Source organism: Procambarus clarkii, chromosome 49 (genome assembly GCF_040958095.1).
Source record: "Procambarus clarkii isolate CNS0578487 chromosome 49, FALCON_Pclarkii_2.0, whole genome shotgun sequence".
Taxonomy (NCBI): Eukaryota; Metazoa; Arthropoda; class Malacostraca; order Decapoda; family Cambaridae; genus Procambarus; species Procambarus clarkii.
The window spans coordinates 14586391-14608348 of record NC_091198.1 but is presented as its reverse complement, the minus strand read 5'-3'; the positions used below and the strand labels follow the sequence as shown (position 1 = coordinate 14608348).

At 45.1% G+C, this 21958-nt stretch overlaps 1 protein-coding gene across 2 annotated transcripts in view; it reads left to right on the top strand.

Annotated features, from left to right (window-relative positions):
• The window catches only part of LOC123763199 (synaptotagmin-7), a 559721-nt gene that overhangs the window by 382165 nt on the left and 155598 nt on the right, over positions 1 to 21958 (top strand). For both annotated transcript variants that reach the window (XM_069303013.1, XM_069303012.1), the window contains exon 3: positions 12731 to 12968. In XM_069303013.1, coding sequence (XP_069159114.1) covers positions 12731 to 12968 — 238 coding nt within the window. The remainder of the gene's footprint in view (positions 1 to 12730; positions 12969 to 21958) is intronic.

Genomic DNA, 21958 nt, shown 5'->3' with positions numbered 1-21958 from the left:
CCTAACGACTTGGGCTGGACGGTAGGGCGGCGGTCTCGCTTCAAGGAGGTCGGGGTTCGATTCCCGATGGTCCAAGTGGTTGTTCCATTCCTTTCCTTCTTCCTATCCCAGATTTTTATCCTCAAATCACTTCTAGTTACTACAGAGGCATGTTCGCCTAACATGTCCTGATAATTACCTGTTTACATGCAAGATTGGTTGCCTGTAAACAGGTAAACACCCACTGAATTGTTTACAAGAAATGTTTTTAGAAATGTTTACAATGTTTTACGAAGAAATGTTGACCAGACCACACACTAGAAGGTGAAGGGACGACGACGTTTCGGTCCGTCCTGGACCATTCTCAAGTCGATTGTCATTCGTACATTCTTCAGTCACGTTATTGTGACTCATCGTCTTTTACAAATTTTTACAATGTTTACAAAGAAATATTTACACCAGCCATACTGACGTCAGGTCCACTCCAAACCAAAATATATCTAATGTCTGTGAGTTACTGAGAGTTATGTTAAGCAACGATGTAGGTTTGTAGGCAATGAAGCCCAACATAACTTCAGTGTTTAATTTTGAAGGTTAATGATAAACTACTTATGTGTTGGTTAAATTAGTAGTTGGGACGACGGCGTGGCTGTTGTTGTTGTTTAAGATTCGCTACCTGGAACAGTGAGTTCCAAGCAGCACGGGCTATGGTGAGCCCGTAGTGGACTTGTATATGGAAGGTGTGGCAGTAACCGAACAATTTTAAGCCCAGTTACTGCTGTGCCTGACCCGTTTGAGCCCGAATTTTGTCAGAGGGTTTTTATTCCCTGCTCTGTTACACCCGTTTAAGACTGACATATCTTCAGAGGTCATTTTCGGAGAATATGTATATATAGAAAGAAATTTTGTTAAGAAAAATAGACATCTTAGTAGTAACTTTTAGTTTTATATCTATATGCTGCTGTTTTACCCGTTTAAGACCGAAATTATTCAGAGACCAGTTTAAGACTGAAATTATTCAGAGACCAGTTTAAGACCGAAATTATTCAGAGACCAGTTTAAGACTGATATTATTCAGAGACCAGTTTAAGACCGAAATTATTCAGAAACCAGTTTAAGACCGAAATTTGACAGCCCTGTCCCTATAATCTGTATTAGTTATTAGTATTTACCAGAAACCTCAGCAATGATTTCTATCACTGAAAACCCCCACTAACAACTTGGTAGTTAAAATTAAATCATCCTATTCCATTTTTAGAAATACTCTATACTAGTCACCTCGTTATTGGTATTAGAAATTACGCCAACTCCATCGCTAGAAATGATAGCTCCATTACTAAAGCGAAACCTACCACCCCCACCTTCATGTATCTACTGATAATTTAACATAACAGCCTGCTTGGTCCAGTTCATTGGTGTTAAGATCAGACTGAATTGTTCAGTTAGTATATAGAATAGGTTCGTATTCCATGTGAACATTTATGCCCCCCTCACCTACCTGTATAACCCTAAGGGGAAACCGGTTGCCCAGATATCCCCCTAAGGTGAAACCGTTGCCTAGATGTCCCCCTAAGGTGAAACCGTTGCCTAGATGTCCCCCTAAGGTGAAACCGTTGCCTAGATGTCCCCCTAAGGTGAAACCGTTGCCTAGATGTCCCCCTAAGGTGAAACCGTTGCCTAGATGTCCCCCTAAGGTGAAACCGGTTGCCTAGATTTCCTCCTAAGGTGAAACCGGTTGCCTAGATGTCCCCCTAAGGTGAAACCGGTTGCCCAGATGTCCCCCTAAGGTGAAACCGGTTGCCTAGATGTCCCCCTAAGGTGAAACCGGTTGCCTAGATGTCCCCCTAAGGTGAAACTGTTGCCTAGATGTCCCCCTAAGGTGAAACCGGTGCCTAGATGTCCCCCTAAGGTGAAACCGGTGCCTAGATGTCCCCCTAAGGTGAAACCGGTGCCTAGATGTCCCCCTAAGGTGCAGGTTCTCTGTGATAGGCTGGCTTACACAATCGACAGTCTCAAAGAATGACTGTTTGAATGGTTCTTTGAAAAACATGAATACACAATTTTTCTCTCTCTCCATTTGTTTTCTTCCATCTCCCATTCTCTATCTTCCTCCATTCTTTGTGTGGTGGATAGGCAAAAGAATCTATTCACTGTTGCCAATGACGGATGATGGTATTTCGCGCTGGAATTGCTGCCAACAGACGTTCACGTAAATATGAGAGAGGAGACGGCCGGGGCGTTCGGATATTCCAGGCGGAATATGCCTCGTATCAGGAGATTTGATGCCATGAGGTGGAGGAAATGTGATGGGATGCAGGTAAGGTTTGGGAGACGGGGAGGGAGAGAGAGAGAGGGAAAGAGAGAGGGAGAGAGAGAATGGGACATGAGGAATGAGAGAAAGGAAGCGAGGGAGGGAAAGAGAGAGGGAGAGAGAGAGAGTGGGACATGAGGAATGAGAGAAAGGAAGCGAGGGAGGGAAAGAGAGAGGGAGAGAGAGAGAGTGGGACATGAGGAATGAGAGAAAGGAAGCGAGGGAGGGAAAGAGAGAGGGAGAGAGAGAGAGTGGGACATGAGGAATGAGAGAAAGGAAGCGAGGGAGGGATAGAGGCACCCCCTTTTCCCCAAGACTCGCTCTCTATCTCTGTCTCTCTCTCTCTCTCTCTCTCTCTCTCTCTCTCTCTCTCTCTCTCTCTCTCTCTCTCTCTTTGAAATTAGCAGCAATAGTTGTCTCAGCTGAGGAAACTCACTCACAGTCACAGGCTGAAGGGAACTATCAGGGAAAGACGCCAAGCTATTACGACTATATAGCACTGGGAAGGGGTCAGGATAAGGATTGGGGATGGGACGGAAGGGAAGGAATGGTGCCCCAACCACTTATGGACGGTCGGGGATTGAACGCCGACCTGCATGAAGCGAGACCGTCGCTCTACCGTCCACCCCAAGTGGTTGGGGGGGAGTCATAGGCTGAGTAACCACAAATGTAAAATAATTGTCTTTATTATTTTGTTTAAAATTGACAAAGACGAATTATTCAACACAAAAAGAAGACAAATAGGAGTAGATAACGCGGGTAGAAGTAGACACAAATATGCTGGAGAGACGTCATGTAAAGGAGATAATTTAGGCAAATTCAATTACAAGTTTCAAATGCCAATACGACTAAAAGCATGATGTGTCAATACGTGTCTTGACCAGGTGCTGGAGAGAGGGACTATGACGCACTCGCCCGTCCTTGTAAACACATCTAGATAAGCGTACATTAAGTGGTGGCTATTAAAGTTTAATCTGAGTAAGTGCAAAGTAATAAAGATGAGAGCCAGGGTGAGGAGAGACTGATGTCGGGACATAAGCCGTGAGAGGAAATAACTTCATGGATCATACACACACACACACACACACACACACACACACACACACACACACACACACACACACACACACACACACACACACACACAAACACACACACACACACACACACACACACACACACACACACGCTGTCTTCCGAGTCCCACATTCTCAGCGGCTTGCTTGTAGACACCTAAACTGTTCTCAAAGTGTTTAAGAAACTCCAAGATCATTTTAGACTTCATGTTCAGATAACGTTCTTCCTGTGAAAGTCTTAACAGATACACGGGAATAATGTTTATAACGGTAGATATTGTGTCTATCTGTTACTGGTGATTAAACACTAACAGCCTAAACGCAATTTACAAAGTGTCATATTTTTGACACATAGACAATTTACAATGACAATTGACAATTTACAACGACACATTGACAATTTACAATAACACATTGACAATTTATAACGACTTCTTCCTTAAAGACCTTAAACCAAGATATCACTAAACGCGTTGTACACAGGTACGTAAAATCAGTCCTAAGAGTACGCCGCACAGGTTTGGAACCCATTCTAACTCAAAAAAACATAAAAAAAAATGAAAATCCAGAGGTTTACGCTTGAACCAAAAACGAACCAACACGACCCAAACAGAAAGGGTAGCCAGCCTCTGAACCTATCTTGCAGGAAGATAGACACGTGAGAAGATGAGAGGGCATTTCACCGGTGTGAATCCCACAGACAGGATGTCTCTGCATGTCTTTTTCCTTCCCCCCTTCATTGCAAGCCTCAACTGCAGCCGTCAATCAGCATACAGGAACTTCCGATAGCCCCCACGACGCTCCCAAATTGCCAATCAGGATCAGCCTAGTGCATTTGGGCGACCGGATGGGGTCGTCAGCCGGGCCCAACAGCCGGTGCCGGCTCTAGAAAGAGAACAGAACCGTCCTAGTATCCCATTGCTAAGAGATCTTCAACCTCGTACTGTTGAACCGGTAATTCTCAGTGCCTGCTCAATATCCATTTTTTGACTATTAATTACCCGTCGATGGGATCAAGGTGCATTCAGATATATACTCAGCCAGTTATATACCATATATACCAGTCAGCTTCACCAGACAGCTTCACCAGACAGCTTCACCAGACAGTTTCAACAGACAGCTTCATCAGTCAGCTTCACCAATCAGCTTCACCAGACAGCTTCACCAATCAGCTTCACCAGTCAGCTTCACCAGTCAGCTTCACCAATCAGCTTCACCAGACAGCTTCACCAGTCACCTTCACCAATCAGCTTCACCAGTCAGCTCCACCAGTCAGCTCCACCAATCAGCTTCACCAATCACCTTCACCAATCACCTTCACCCAGACAGCTTCACCAGTCACGGGAGAATAGCGAGGCAAGAAGCATTTTAGTGGATTAAAAACTGTGTACGTTCGGCAAGGGCTTTATTGGTAGCGGGTCCCACACCACCTCTGACATTACTTCTACCCCGGAGGAGAGGGTGGAAGTCGACGCTTCGGCTGACTGGATGAATGGATGTGGATGAGTTGGGTGTTAAACGACTGAATTCGACTCTGGTGTGTGGGGAAATTTGGTGGGGGGATAGGTGGCGGTGTGTGTGGTGGTGGTGGGGGAGAGTGTGTGGGGTTGGTGGATGATGGTGGGGGTCGTTCAGTGGGTAGATGGTTGAGTTTTATAGTTTTTTTTTCAGTTTATTGGATGATGGGTTGTAGGTTGTGTAGATGTTGATTAGTTTTGTTGGTTTTGCCTTTCTCTGTCTGTCTATCTTTCTTTCTCTGTCTTTCTCTGTCTGTCTATCTTTCTTTCTCTGTCTGTCTTTCTCTGTCTGTCTGTCTTTCTTTCTCTGTCTCTCTCTCTCTCTCTCTCTCTCTCTCTCTCTCTCTCTCTCTCTCTCTCTCTCTCTCTCTCTCTCTCTCTCTCTCTCTCTCTCTCTCTCCCTCCCTCCCTCCCTCCCTCCCTCCCCCCCCTCTCTCTCTCTCTCTCAAATCCCCCCTCCTTTCCTACCTCTCTTATTCCACTTTTCCTTCCTCGCTAATCCCTTTCCCACGTCCATATTCTTCTCTTCCATGTTCCTACCATCCTCCCCCTGCCTCCCTCCCGGCGCCTCCCACTACACGATATAACCGGAAAATGGTCAGTCTTGGATCAGAGCGACAGAAACAATGCAGTCTGGAGCGAGAAACAGACAAAATATTGGAAGCTTACACAGTCTACTGGAGACTAGAAGAGGTAAAGCAGAACGCTGCATATATCTACCCATACTCATTCATATATTATGTCTATCTTACGCTTGAAACAATCAAGGGGGACCCCACGTTACCTGGTAATTTGTTCCACAAATCATCATTGTTTACCAAAGCAGTATTTACATCCAGGTCTTAACTAAATCTAAATGTATCCAGTTTATATACATTGTGTTATTTGGGGTTTATCTTCGGGAGTTTGATAATTCCCCCCCCCCCCCCCCCCTTGAGAAAATTCCTTGGAGCCGTGATGTAGGCTCGAACGTCTGCGCTGAGTACTCCCCGGCACACTTCTCCCCATTGTACACTTGTACACTTACAGTCAATGTATAAATCATTAATAGTTTTCATCAACGTTTTGACCATAGTCATTATTTTTATTAATGAACTTTCTCAAGTCTAATTATAGGAGTAACAAGTTTACTGTTGAAACTAGCGCATAATACGCAGCTCACTAAACCACTAAATACAAGCTTGGTGTAATGATGTCATTGTTAGTCAGTCAGCTAGTTAGTTAATCATTGTTAGTGTAGCAGCAATAGACACACTGAGAGTAAAGGACCCTTCGTTTCATTTCCTTATTCTTTTATATTTTATAATATCAAGCCAAACGTTCAGCTTTAATACGCCCTTCATGTTTACAAAGTACAATAATAGTAATATTTCTAAATTATTTCTTCTTCAAATGTCATTTTGAAATAAAATATTTCTAACAAGTTTTCTAAAATGTTTGAATTTATGTATTTTATACTTTTTGTTAATAATAATGAATACTCGCTAGTACCAACAGACGTCTTCAACTTTCCTTATGAAAAGTCTAGCAGTATTATTAATAATTTAAAAAAAAAATTATTCAAGGGGAATTACTAGTTATCAAAATCATGTAATTGCTAAGAGTGTCACATTTAAAGCAGTTCAAGAGGAGTTAACACAACCATCTTTCATAATATTTTCAAGCACATATATATTTTATACCACATATATATTTATACCACATATATATTTATAGCACATATATATACAAGTTTCCCAATGGTACGCGAGAGATTTTTTGAAAGCATTTTGAAAGCACGCGCTTTCAAAATGATTTGCCACCCGTAGCTAATAAACCTCAATAAACCTAACAGAACCCCCCCCCCCCCCCACACACACCAAAAAAAAATTATGTATTTTGCTGAAGTATTAAATTCAACAGTGAAAGTCTCTTGACATACAACAATTAATAATGATTGCTTTTTAGTATTTAGGACTGAGAGAAGCAAGATTTGGTGAACTGTGCTAATTCTAAATCATAGTTGTTAACTAACAGTTTGGCGAAATTGGCGATTATTCAATTTGGCAAAGTCTATGGTACGTTTTTGTATAAATCGTGAGCGTGCAGTGATATGAGCAACTGTGCAATATTAACAGTGACATTAGTTTTGCAAAGATTCAGCCACATTAAACTCAGATAGACAGTGGGCTAGCTAAATAAATCTACGGTATTCGCGACGACGATTTCACTGTTGGGAGTGTAAGGAATTGACTGTTTAGTTATGCTCTTAGCTGATTGAAGAACAACTGGTGATGATTGTGTTTATGATACTGGTGATTGGAATCAGGGTTACGTTTGAAGGGAAGTTTGGAGATAGGATTGGAATATTCCAACTCTCCAAGAGGCGAATTCTCACTCTTTTTCACAATGAGAAAAGCGAACTGAAACGAGATATTCATTATGAGTAGAGGTGGGACATGAATACATAATTATTCATGAGCCTCGTTCATGCTAACAAGCACTTAATTGAACATTAACGATTTAAAACAACGCGATACAGAGCTCAACAGAGCAGACATGCCAAGAACCAAGTGGACCTGAATTAAGACACTAGAAGGACATGTATACGAATGAATACAAGTGTATGTGTGTGTATACATATACATAAAGACTTGGGAGAGGGGATTAAGAATCACACTCAGCCAATCTCCTGATGCAGATCTCATCCCAGAAGCCTTGAGCTACATACACAAGATTGAGGACAGTCACGAGTGCCTTTTTTTTTTAACTTAAAAGGGCAACCACCTCTGGTGCAAGTGTAGGGACCCATACCCTCGAAGAAGAGAATAAAGAGTACTCGGAGAAGACCTTGTGGATCATCTATAATATGACAAATTCTGAAGTATGATGTGGTCTAAAAACACAAAATGAAAATTGGAGAATGCTGGTATGCTATCCTAAAAGTTTATGTAAGTAATGTCATATGTCAAACTTTTATTATAGTATAAGTTATATGCTATCGTAAAAGTTCCAGGTACGTGAGATATAATGTGTCATTATAAAAGTTCCAGATATTTGGGGTATGACTTACAAGGAAAGACACTGGCACTTAGCCTCACGTTACTGAAAGAGAAGATAAACGCAGCAGACAGAGTCACGACATACAAAGTACTCGGCGGAATTTGCCACGAAGCCAAAGACAGGTTCTTTGACATGAAAGGACACACAGGGAAGACAAGGATACAATCTCTGCTATGGGACACATACGAAAGGACACAGGTGGATATTATGTAGCATCAAAATACTACAGGGATAGTAGAAAGAACTTTATGATCAGAATAGTAAAGAAATGGAATGGTTTAGGTAGTAAAAAATACAAGACTATATTTGGATTCCAATGTGGACAAGACAAAGGCCAAGAGAAGATCAATGCCATAAAAGAGCTTGGTGAACAAATCCACAAGGGCCGTGGTGAGGATTCGAACCTACGTTCACGACGATCTAATTGAACCTTTACATAGCGATGCAACCGAAGATATTCCTGGCATGCCAATGTTAACATGGGCCATGAACTAGAGTTGAACTAGAGTGATGATCTTGAACAGGTGAAGCAAGAGTCACCTCACCTCACACACACACACACACACACACACACACACACACACACACACACACACACACACACACACACACACACACACACACACACACACACACATACACACACACACATACACACACACACATACACACACACACACACACACATACACACACACACACACACACACACACACACACACACACACACACACACACACACACACACACACAGGTGGGGCCTGGTAGCCTGGTGGATAGCGCGCAGGCCTCGTAATTCTGTGGCGCGGGTTCGATTCCCGCACGAGGCAGAAACAAATGGGCAAAGTTTCTTTCACCCTGAATGCCCCTGTTACCTAGCAGCAAATAGGTACCTGGGAGTTAGTCAGCTGTCACGGGTTCCTTCCTGGGGTGTGTGTGTGTGTGTGTGTGTGTGTGGTGTGGAAAAAAAATTAGTTAGTAAACAGTTGATTGACAGTTGAGAGGCGGGCCGAAAGAGCAAAGCTCAACCCCCTCAAAGACAACTAGGTGAATACACACACACACACACACACACACACACACACACACACACACACACACACACACACACACACACACACACACACACACACAGCACTTGAGAGAGGACCAGGCCGGCAAGAGGGCCGGAAGTTTGAGACCGTCCACCTCACCCTCTCAGGAAGTGTGGGAGTGGCCATCGTCGGGTGAGTGTCATCCGGAATGTCCTTTGTCGCCCCCCCCCCCCCGCCCAGGACAGTGAGAGGTGAGAGGAGGGAAGAGGTGGTGAGAGAGGGGGGGCATTGGAGAGCCTGAGAAGCGGATTAGGTAGAGCAGGAGTGGAGAAAAAAGGGGGGTTAGGGGGGGATTATGGGGGAGGGTGAGTAAGGTAGACCTGGAGGATGAGAAAGAGGTGAAGGGTGGGTGTTGGGTGTGGTGAAATGGGGGTATGGGAGAGCTAGGAGATGAGGAGCAGCTGATTGGGATGATTGGGAGGTGGGGGCTCAGTTAAGCTTGTATGGGGGGCCCAGTTAAGCTCTATGGGGGGCCCAGTTAAGCTGTATGGGGGGGCCCAGTTAAGCTTGTATGGGGGGCCCAGTTAAGCTTGTATGGGGGGCCCAGTTAAGCTTGTATGGGGGGCCCAGTTAAGCTGTATGGGGGGCCCAGTTAAGCTGTATGGGGGGCCCAGTTAAGCTTGTATGGGGGGCCCAGTTAAGCTTGTATGGGGGGCCCACTTAAGCTTGTATGGGGGGCCCAGTTAAGCTTGTATGGGGGGCCCAGTTAAGCTTGTATGGGGGGCCCAGTTAAGCTGTATGGGGGGCCCAGTTAAGCTTGTATGGGGGGCCCAGTTAAGCTGTATGGGGGGCCCAGTTAAGCTGTATGGGGGGCCCAGTTAAGCTTGTATGGGGGGCCCAGTTAAGCTTGTATGGGGGGCCCACTTAAGCTTGTATGGGGGGCCCAGTTAAGCTTGTATGGGGGGCCCAGTTAAGCTGTATGGGGGGCCCAGTTAAGCTTGTATGGGGGGCCCAGTTAAGCTTGTATGGGGGGCCCACTTAAGCTTGTATGGGGGGCCCAGTTAAGCTTGTATGGGGGGCCCAGTTAAGCTGTATGGGGGGCCCACTTAAGCTTGTATGGGGGGCCCAGTTAAGCTTGTATGGGGGGCCCAGTTAAGCTGTATGGGGGGCCCAGTTAAGCTTGTATGGGGGGCCCAGTTAAGCTTGTATGGGGGGCCCAGTTAAGCTGTATGGGGGACCCAGTTAAGCTTGTATGGGGGGCCCAGTTAAGCTTGTATGGGGAGCCCAGTTAAGCTGTATGGGGGGCCCAGTTAAGCTTGTATGGGGGGCCCAGTTAAGCTGTATGGGGGGCCCAGTTAAGCTGTATGGGGGGGCCCAGTTAAGCTTGTATGGGGGGCCCAGTTAAGCTTGTATGGGGAGCCCAGTTAAGCTTGTATGGGGGGCCCAGTTAAGCTGTATGGGGGCCAGTGATGCTGGATCATATACTTGTCAACCCATCCAGCCTGTTGGGATCATTTTGAATCGCCCATGAATTCTTAGAATTGACAAATGCGATGTTTTGTATTGGCTCATGAATGAGGTGGTAAGTCAGTCAGTGAGTTTATCAATTAGGGAGAGTTAATGAGTGAATTAGTACGTGATTGCGGGCTTCACTATAAATGATGAGTGCGTGGACAGGACCTTAGTAACTACTATGCATGCTAGTGGCTTTATAAGAACGTAAGAACTCTTGTATATATAAATTAATAAAATCTTTCTTCGGTGACTGCCCGGTAAGGTGTTAGCTAGGTGGGCTTCGTGATGTTTCTTGCTTCTTTCCAGATTAGTATGGGAATTTGTGGTCTGGTGGCTAAGACGGGGTAGTGGACTGCACGTGTGTGTGTGTGTGTGTGTGTGTGTACTCACCTATATGTACTCACCTATATGTGCTTGCAGGATCGAGCATTGACTCTTGGATCCCGCCTTTCGAGCATCGGTTGTTTACAGCAATGACTCCTGTCCCATTTCCCTATCATACCTGGTTTTAAAATTATGAATAGTATTTGCTTCCACAACCTGTTCCTGAAGTGCATTCCATTTCCCCACTACTCTCACGCTAAAAGAAAACTTCCTAACATCTCTGTGACTCATCTGAGTTTCAAGCTTCCATCCATGTCCTCTCGTTCTGTTACTATTCCGTGTGAACATTTCGTCTATGTCCACTCTGTCAATTCCTCTGAGTATCTTATACGTTCCTATCATGCCCCCCCTCTCCCTTCTTCTTTCTAGTGTCGTAAGGCACAGTTCCCTCAGGCGCTCTTCATACCCCATCCCTCGTAGCTCTGGGACGAGTCTCGTTGCAAACCTCTGAACCTTTTCCAGTTTCATTATATGCTTCTTCAGATGGGGACTCCATGATGAGGCGGCATACTCTAAGACTGGCCTTACGTAGGCAGTGTAAAGCGCCCTAAATGCCTCCTTACTTAGGTTTCTGAATGATGTTCTAACTTTTGCCAGTGTAGAGTACGCTGCTGTCGTTATCCTATTAATATGTGCCTCAGGAGATAGATTAGGTGTTACGTCCACCCCCAGGTCTCTTTCACGCGTCGTTACAGGTAGGCTGTTCCCCTTCATTGTGTACTGTCCCTTTGGTCTCCTATCTCCTAGTCCCATTTCCATAACTTTACATTTGCTCGTGTTGAATTCTAGTAGCCATTTCTCTGACCATCTCTGCAATCTGTTCAGGTCCTCTTGGAGGATCCTGCAATCCTCATCTGTCACAACTCTTCTCATCAACTTTGCATCTGTGTGTGTGTGTGTGTGTGTGTGTGTGTGTGTGTGTGTGTTCGAACCCCTCTGGTTACTATGGGCTGGAAGCCGCCATGTTAAGATGTTGCAAAGCGCAGAAGATTACCATGCTTGTATGTTCCTAAGGGCTGAATGTCTACCGTGCATATCTACCTCCATTAATTAATAAATTCCCCTACAGGGAAATGTGTCTATAACCAATATATATATATAATCCCTCTATGTACATTTTAGCTCGTTTATTATAATTGATGTAATGTAGTGGAGAGTAATAATGTTTCTGCTGGCACTATTGGGGCGGGTTTACGACGAATTCTTGTCTGTAAATATCTGTGTAAAGCGTTATATTATCCTCTATGTTATAGCGAGGCACAACGAGGAGTTTCGCTAAACTACTTTTGAGGCACGAGTTCGATTCCTCAATGACCCAGTTGAATATATATATATATATATATATATATATATATATATATATATATATATATATATATATATATATATATATATATATATCAGTATATTAGTTTTTAGAGAGATTATCACTATATATTTTTTCCTTCGTTACAAGTTTGTTGTATTTACACTCCACGTGTTGTTTACACTACACGTGGAGTGTAAATAAATTAGTTAAATTTGAGAGATCTACTCGTGTCAACATTACACATGTGTGTGACACATCATTACACATCTGGGGGATACGGTCGTAACCCCCCCCCTTCCCTCTTTACCCCCCCCCCCCCTTCCTACACTCATTCCCTTTCCTACAACGAGGAGGAAATCCCTCCCTTTCCCTTTGCCCCCCCCCCACACACACCTTTCTTCCTTATGATCTTTCTATTCCATCATTCTCCATCATACTCAAAGGTATCATACTCAATAAGATATCAGGTATCATATCTCTATCATACTCAAAGGTTATTTTTAACTTTATCTGCTGATTGCTTCGCAAATTTGGTTACTAAAATGTGTTTCTCGTCCCTTCAGGAACTCGACGACGGCGCTGACGAAGGGGACGGTGGTGGGCGGCGGCGCAGCCTCCAGCACCAGCGGCGGGGCGTCGGCCGGAGCCGCAGGGGCGGGCGCCGGTGCGGCAGCGGCCGGAACCGCCGGCGCCGCGGGCAAGGACGACCTCACAGACGCCAAGGACTCTGCAGGACGACCTTTAGTGCCCGTCAACAAAAACCTGGGCAATGTTAAGGCTGAGCATGGGGCCCATCCTTCGGTGAGTACTCCCCAGGGGTGTGTATCCCGCCGCTCGCTATAGTTCCAGGGGCTGTAGGTGTGGGGGCCGGATAGCAGACTGCCGGATGAGATCAGGGGGAAGTCAAGCCCAGGTGGCCTCATTGTATGCACTCAAGTTGAATTATCAATTCCCCAAAGTAGGTGTTAAAAGCCCCACTCTCCCTGGCCAGCACTTCGGGGGTAAATTTGGCCCAACTTTTGTTCCAAAGGAGGAGGCTTCACCTTTTTTGGGGGGGCCAAATTAGGGAATAACATAAAAGCTTCAGTGCAGGCAAACTAGAGGTTATGTGTGGATATTTTTTTTATCAGGAACTTAGCGTGTAAGTCAGCCATGATGTCGGTAAGATTACAGACACATTATTTTTCTGTAGTCCAAAATAATTCACATGTTTTCCTTGCAAAGGATCCGGGAGGTAATTATGAGTTGAGTGAAGATTGAAGTCAATTTATGGCTAAAATAGGCAGAGCGTTGACCAGACCACACACTAGAAGGTGAAGGGACGACGACGTTTCGATCCGTCCTGGATCATTCCTTTTCAATCGACTTGAGAATGGTCCAGGACGGACCGAAACGTCGTCGTCCCTTCACCTTCTAGTGTGTGGTCTGGTCAACTTACTTTAGCCACGTTATTGTGACTCATCGCCTGCATGGGCAGAGCGTAATGTAAGGTCTATATCTCTCTCTCAAACAGCTGTGTGTAATGTGTTTAAAACATGTTGCAATGTGTTGCAAGGTGTTGCAAGGTGTTTGGCTTTAAAGCAGGTAATTGCAGCTGAAGAAATGGTGTGTATTTTTGCAACTACGAAGAAGTTTCTTTTTTTCCTTTAAGATGGTTTGTAACAGCTTCTTGTCATGAGAGCTTACGTGTGCTTGTAATATCTTCAAACTGATTCTAAATAGGTCGTGCATGAACGTGTGCTTGTGTATAGTAGTAGTCATCCATCAGTCTCAGGAGACTATGGAGTTGGGCTCTGGTTGTCGGTCTGGAGTGGCCTCTCCAGGGCACAAAGCCTGGGTAGGTTGATATTGGGGGAGAAGAAGATTCGTCAACATAATTAAGGTACCTTGGTAACCCCGAACTGACTCCTCCCCATAAGTGCGAAACTCTAATGGCGTAGCCTTAGCATTTTACCCCAAAAAAATATTTTGGCAACAGTTTGTATTACCTAGAGATGTGGACGTGAACAATTATATACTGCGTCAGCAAAATTATTCGCACACACAACGTCACTATGTGAATTGGTGTTCTATGGTGTTTTAGATTCAGCTACTGGGAACAAACAGTTCCAAGTAGCACGGGCTATGGTGAGCCCGTAGTGGACTTACCTGGCACAGGAGCGGGGCAAGTAGCACGGGCTATGGTGAGCCCCGTAGTGGACTTACCTGGCACAGGAGCGGGGCAAGTAGCACGGGCTATGGTGAGCCCGTAGTGGACTTACCTGGCACAGGAGCGGGGCAAGTAGCACGGGCTATGGTGAGCCCGTAGTGGACTTACCTGGCACAGGAGCGGGGCAAGTAGCACGGGCTATGGTGAGCCCGTAGTGGACTTACCTGGCACAGGAGCGGGGCAAGTAGCACGGGCTATGGTGAGCCCGTAGTGGACTTACCTGGCACAGGAGCGGGGCAAGTAGCACGGGCTATGGTGAGCCCGTAGTGGACTTACCTGGCACAGGAGCGGGGCAAGTAGCACGGGCTATGGTGAGCCCGTAGTGGACTTACCTGGCACAGGAGCGGGGCAAGTAGCACGGGCTATGGTGAGCCCGTAGTGGACTTACCTGGCACAGGAGCGGGGCAAGTAGCACGGGCTATGGTGAGCCCGTAGTGGACTTACCTGGCACAGGAGCGGGGCAAGTAGCACGGGCTATGGTGAGCCCGTAGTGGACTTAAGTGAGCCCGTAATGGATTTAAGTGATGGAGTGCGAAATGATATATGAATATTGAAACTTTTGTATAACGAATTTTCAAGAAATGTGTGAATACTTCATTCAAAATTAGCTACTATCGGAAATTTTAGCCACGTATCCCCTGGATGGGAAAGGGGGAGTGGGGGAAAGGGGAGAGGGAGTGTGGGGGAAGAGGAGGGGGAGTGTGGGGGAAGGGGAAAGTGGGGAGGAAGGGATGTGCATGATAAGTAAATCAAATTAAGAAACTATCTCACCGCATCTGTAACTTTTGCTTAACTTTAAGACGGTACCTGTGACCGTTCTCAATCCCACTGTTGATATAATCATTTATTAAACTATGTAACTATCTTATGAAGACAGTCACGTGCCTAATTAAATGAATTCTGGGGTTCAGCTCCTGGGCCCGTTGTGCCCCTCTGTAATCCTTTCTCCCTGATGTTTATATTATTTCTCGTCATAGCACTACGATAGCTTAGTTCTGCCAAGCGCTCTTCAGTGGAGGCAGAGAAAATGGGTTAAATATATTCCCGTTTTCTCTCTTGGCAAGTAAACAATTTTCTTCTACGGACGTTCTGGAGTAACTACTCCAGTTTGTATTTTGCTCTCAGATTGTCGCACACGTTAAATTGTAAATAATTATCTTACTTTTAACGGTTTAGTTCAACCAGTCTCAGTGTAGGCTATAATATGCTACAATGTCATGCTCATTGACTTTTAATTTAGGATTTAGTTTTAGATTTTAATTAGTTTTAGTAGAATTAGTTTTATGGCCTAAATATTGGTTCCGGGAGAATCTTTTATATTTTGAAATATTTTGTCTAATCCATATCTCTCTCTCTTTTATTCCTTTTCCCAGGTCCGTTGTTCTGTGTTTTCTTTTCGTAATTTGATATTATTTATAGTTTCGATGTTTTTTTGTTTAATTTAAATTGTATGTAGTATTGGTTTTTTAATTGAAATTTTAGATTTTATTGTTTTTTAATATATTCCCCAGTTCTCTCTTGCTTGCTCTCTCGCTCTCTGGCTCTCTCGCTCTCTCACTCGCTCTCTCGCTCCCTGGCTCACTCTCTCGCTCTCTGGCTCACTCTCTCGCTCTCTGGCTCGCTCTCTAGCTCTGTCATTCTCACTCTCTCACTCACTCACTCACTCTCACTCTCTCACTCTACTCTCACTCACTATCACTCTCTCACTCTACTCTCACTCACTATCACTCTCTCACTCTACTCTCACTCACTATCACTCTCTCACTCTCCTCTCACTCTTACTCCTTCACTCTCTCTCTCTCTCTCTCTCTCTCTCTCTCTCTCTCTCTCTCTCTCTCTCTCTCTCTCTCTCTCTCTCTCTCTCTCTCTCTCTCTCTCTCTCTCTCTCTCCCTCCCCCCCTCTCTCCCCCTCTCTCCCCACTTCTCCACTAAAAATGTGTCGAGAGAACAGGTTACCACCAAGTGCCAGCTGCCTGAGAGCCAGCCAGCCCCTGTGTGACCCGCCAAGACCACACTATACTCACCAGGGGCCTCCTAGCCTGGTGGATAGCGCGCAGGACTCGCAATTCTGTGGCGCGGGTTCGATTCCCGCACGAGGCAGAAACAAATGGGCAAAGTTTCTTTCACCCTGAATGCCCCTGTTACCTAGCATTAAAATAGGTACCTGGGTGTTCGCCCGACTCCAACTGTTTCCTGCTCCTTCTCAAAGTTTCTCCGTCCCCTGTCTTCTGGGTCCCCTGTCTTCTGTGTCCCCTGTCTTCTGTGTCCCCTGTCTTCAGTGCCCTGTCTCCCGTCCCCTGTCTTCTGTGTCCCCTGTCTTCTGTGTCCCCTGTCTTCAGTGCCCTGTCTCCCGTCCCCTGTCTTCTGTGTCCCCTGTCTTCCGTGTCCTCTGTCTTCTGTCCCCTGTCTTCTGTCCTCTGTCTTCCGTGACCCCTGTCTTCCGCTCCCTGCTTAACAGCTGTTTTTTTTGGTTATTTTCATTGGAATTGAAGAACAGGTTGAACAGATAAACTATGAGGTCTGCTATGATTGCTGTCATGTGCTTCCAAGTTGTCTGTTCCTCTCTCACTTGGACTCAACGGTAGAGAGGGTATCGTTTCTTACAGGTCGGGGTTCAATCCCAGAGCGTCCAAGTGGTTGGTCATCGTTCCTTTCCTCCGTCGTGAACCAAATCATTTTTGTTTTCATTTTCCTCCCAAGTGCTGTTTAGTCGAGTAATAGTTTCGTGCGCTCACTTGATAATTACTTATATCTCATTGTCAGTCTGTTGTACGGCGCTGGTCTATAAATGCCAGGATATACATTGGGAGTTGCACGGCAACATTGCTAGATACATAAGGTGCATTGGGAAGTTTCACCTGAAACTCTGATGGAACTTCTCTTGCTGTCAGACTAAGGGGCCTTAGCTCCGACCACTGTCCTCGCTACCTGCATCACCACCACCACCACCACCACCACCACCAGTACAAGCACCTACAGAGCACTACCACCACCACCACCACCAGGACAGACACCACCACCACCACAACTACCACCAATACAAGCACCATAACCACCACCACCACCAGGACAGACACCACCACCACCACAGGCACCACCACCACCACAAGCACCTACAGGAGCACCACCACCACTTAAAGGGACACTGCTCACCTACAGGGAACATTTACAACCTGTTACACAGGTGGGTACGGAAGTGGACGACCTCTGGCTCCTGGTGGTAGGCCGACGGCTCGCCCTTCCCACCACCTCACCTTAAGCCTCACACAACTCATTTAACGTGGAACACGACCTAACCTAACCTAACCTAATCAAACCTAACCTAACCTAACCTAACCTAACCTAACCTAACCTAACCTTCCCACCACCTCACCTTAAGCCTTACACAACTCATTTAACGTGGAACACGACCTAACCTAACCTAACCTAACCAATCTGTTTACAACCAAGTCCCTAATAACTCCTTGGCTGAAACCCAAGCGAACTTGTCCCATTAATCCGTGTTTACTGTCTGAGGCCTTCCTAATTAACGCTCAGAGCCTTTAGTGATGTTCTGAAATTGCCTTAAACGCAATCCGTTCTCACACTATGTCCATTCCATCCCGCGGCCAACCCCAAAGACGCATTCATCAATTTTAACTTCATTCTCCATTCAAAATATAAATTTTCTCAATTTTAAGTTAACGTTATTGCATATTTACACATAGAGACGTTGGTTAGGTGATGAGGTCTAGTTGATTTATTGATTTATTGATGAAGATTAAGCCACCCAAGAGGTGGCACGGGCATGAATAGCCCGTAAACAGGTCCTGTTGTTGTTGTTGTTTAAGATTCGCTACTTGGAACAAAAAGTTCCAAGCAGCACGGGCTATGGTGAGCCCGTTGTGAACTTACCTGGCACAGGAACGGGGCAAGTAGCACGGGCTATGGTGAGCCCGTAGTGGACTTACTTGGCACAGGAGCGGGGCAAGTAGCACGGGCTATGGTGAGCCCGTAGTGGACTTACCTGGCACAGGAGCGGGGCAAGTAGCACGGGCTATGGTGAGCCCGTAGTGGACTTACCTGGCACAGGAGCGGGGCAAGTAGCACGGGCTATGGTGAGCCCGTAGTGGACTTACCTGGCACAGGAGCGGGGCAAGTAGCACGGGCTATGGTGAGCCCGTAGTGGACTTACCTGGCACAAGAGCGGGGCAAGTAGCACGGGCTATGGTGAGCCCGTAGTGGACTTACCTGGCACAGGAGCGGGGCAAGTAGCACGGGCTATGGTGAGCCCGTAGTGGACTTACCTGGCACAGGAGCGGGGCAAGTAGCACGGGCTATGGTGAGCCCGTAGTGGACTTACCTGGCACAGGAGCGGGGCAAGTAGCACGGGCTATGGTGAGCCCGTAGTGGACTTACCTGGTGGTCCTGTTGGCAATTATTGGTATTTGTAGAACGCGGGTGAGACGTGTATAGCGTTGTGGTTCGAACAGAGGTCGTCAGCGAGGCACTGGTAGAGAAATGTTCGAATATTCGAACGTTCGACATCAGTTGTTAGTCTCGTATAAAAGGGTTTTTCATTTCCTAAACAAGGACATTCGCGGCTATATGGAAGGAACATTTGGCCCTCGTTGAAAAAGACGGACCGATTGACATTGGTACAATTCGAACATTGGAAGTGTGGTACAATTCGAACATTGGAAGTGTGGTACAATTCGAACATTGGAAGTGTGGTACAATTCGAACATTGGAAGTGTGGTACAATTCGAACATTGGAAGTGTGGTACAATTCGAACATTGGAAGTGAGTGAAGCGTTGGTGAAGACAATGTCAACCCACTCAATTGCCAGTCGAGTGTGTTAATTCATTTATAATCTGGGGATTTGACAGCTGGAATTATTCATCTAGTCTGTGGGAGTGACGGGTGCGTTGTCTGTGGGAGTGACGGGTACCGCTGTCTGTGGGAGTGACTGGTATCGCTGTCTGTGGGAGTATAGCACTCCACTCGCGACAGCTGTCGGTCACACCTGTCGGTCACACGTGTCTCGGTCAGCCAGGCGCTAACACGTACCAGCTGTCCGAAGCAAAATATGACGCTCATAACTAATTTAGTTGAAGCCTCGCTTGTATCCGGCTCGCTAGACACGGAGGAGCGTGGCGTTGTCAGAGACACGGAGGAGCGTGGCGTTGCCAGAGACACGGAGGAGCATGGCGTTGCCAGAGACACGGAGGAGTATAGCGTTGCCAGAGACACGGAGGAGCATGGCGTTGCCAGAGACACGGAGGAGCATGGCGTTGCCAGAGACACAGAGGAGCGTGGCGTTGCCAGAGACACGGAGGAGCATGGCGTTGCCAGACACACGGAGAATAATGATATTGGAGAACCAGCATAGGTGTCTTGTTACAAAATTGATGTCTCCTTCCATGATGCTACTGTGTGGTGGAGGGGGGGATAGGTAGTGTGGTTGAGGGTGGCTAGGTAGTGTGGTTGAGGGTGGCTAGGTAGTGTGGTGAAGGGAAAAGATTGTGAGGTGCTGGTAACTTAAATTAAATTAGTAATTTAAGAAGTATGAGTGGTATATTCGTGAGCTGTGGACGCCAGGACGGGCAATTGCAAGGAAAGAAACCCGGACAGAAGGGATAGAATATAGAAGTGGTGGAGTGGACTGGGTGGGACTTAGAGGGATAGGGAGGGGGGGAGGGTGTGTACACACACACACACACACACCAGCATTACCACACCTGGCCAGTAGCTCTGACTGCCACACCTCACACACTTCCCAACGCACTCAGCAAACGCCAAAATTATTCATTTATACACGATGAAAGTATATCAGAAAGTATATATAGTGACATTATGAAGAAAAGTGCCGTGATTTTGGTGTGATAATAGAACGATATGAGAAATTATCTGTTTATGACACGTGTTGGTAGTCAAGATGAGTTTAGGGAACGTTGTAATGAGTTGTGTTTGTTGTGGTAAGGTAAGTCAGTCCCTCCCCCCAGGGCCTGGATTCAATAAGTACACGCAGCCACTTGTGAAACCTTTACATCTTTCAACAATGGTTTACACTACACACAGAAATCACAATAGTGTGATATTTCAAATGAACAAATCCACAAGGGCTGTGATGAGGGTTCGAACCTACACCCTGGATGTTCCCAGCTGTGCCTTAGTCAAAATTCGAACCCAGATCACAGTTTTTGGGGATTTGTTCTTAACAGTGGTCTGTTCTGAACTGTCTGTTACCTATAATCTGTCTGTTAAGAACTGTCTGTTACCTATAATCTGTCTGTTAAGAACTATCTGTTACCTATAATCTGTCTGTTAAGAACTGTCTGTTTACCTATAATCTGTCTGTTAAGAACTGTCTGTTACCTATAATCTGTCTGTTAAGAACTGTCTGTTTACCTATAATCTGTCTGTTAAGAACTGTCTGTTACCTATAATCTGTCTGTTAAGAACTGTCTGTTTACCTATAATCTGTCTGTTAACAACTGTCTGTTACCTATAATCTGTCTGTTAAGAACTGTCTGTTTACCTATAATCTGTCTGTTAACAACTGTCTGTTACCTATAATCTGTCTGTTAAGAACTGTCTGTTTACCTATAATCTGTCTGTTAACAACTGTCTGTTACCTATAATCTGTCTGTTAAGAACTGTCTGTTTACCTATAATCTGTCTGTTAACAACTGTCTGTTACCTATAATCAACAGTTTGTGAGCTCCGAAGCACCATGAGGTTGTTTGGAACAAACAATCATGGGTTGTGAGGTTTCGAAGCGCATAAACAAGGGTAAAGATGTAAAGGTTTCGCAAAAGAATTCGTAAATTCTTGAGCAATTCTGATAACAATATACCTTGTTCACCTACTAGTCTTGTTTATCTATCGCTGGTAATCAATAGATCTCCGAGATCTATCAATAGATCTCCGAGATCTATCAATAGATCTCCAAGATCTATCAATAGATCTCCGAGATCTATCAATAGATCTCCAAGATCTATCAATAGATCTCCAAGATCTATCAATAGATCTCCAAGATCTATCAATAGATCTCCGAGATCTATCAATAGATCTCCGAGATCTATCAATAGATCTCCAAGATCTATCAATAGATCTCCAAGATCTATCAATAGAGCTCCGAGATCTATCAATAGATCTCCAAGATCTATCAATAGAGCTCCGAGATCTATCAATAGATCTCCAAGATGATAAAAGGGCAATTTTATTTACATCAAAATCAATAATTCTCAAATAAACGGTAAAATTTTTACAGCAAAATTGTAAATAGGAATAAAATAAATAATAAAAAAAAAAATTTCAATAAGATTTATATTTCTCGATAGTTAACAGTGTTAAAAATTGACAAAATTAGATTATAAAGCAGCAACACACATGCACAATTTTGTGTGTGTATATATATATATATATATATATATATATATATATATATATATATATATATATATATATATATATATATGACGGCTGAACTTGAGTAAACCATGTCATTAACGCAGGAAGACCGATAGTTTGATCATTAGGCTGTGCCGAACACACACTAATGAATGACTCGGCTAGTACCACGTGGTATTGTTGATA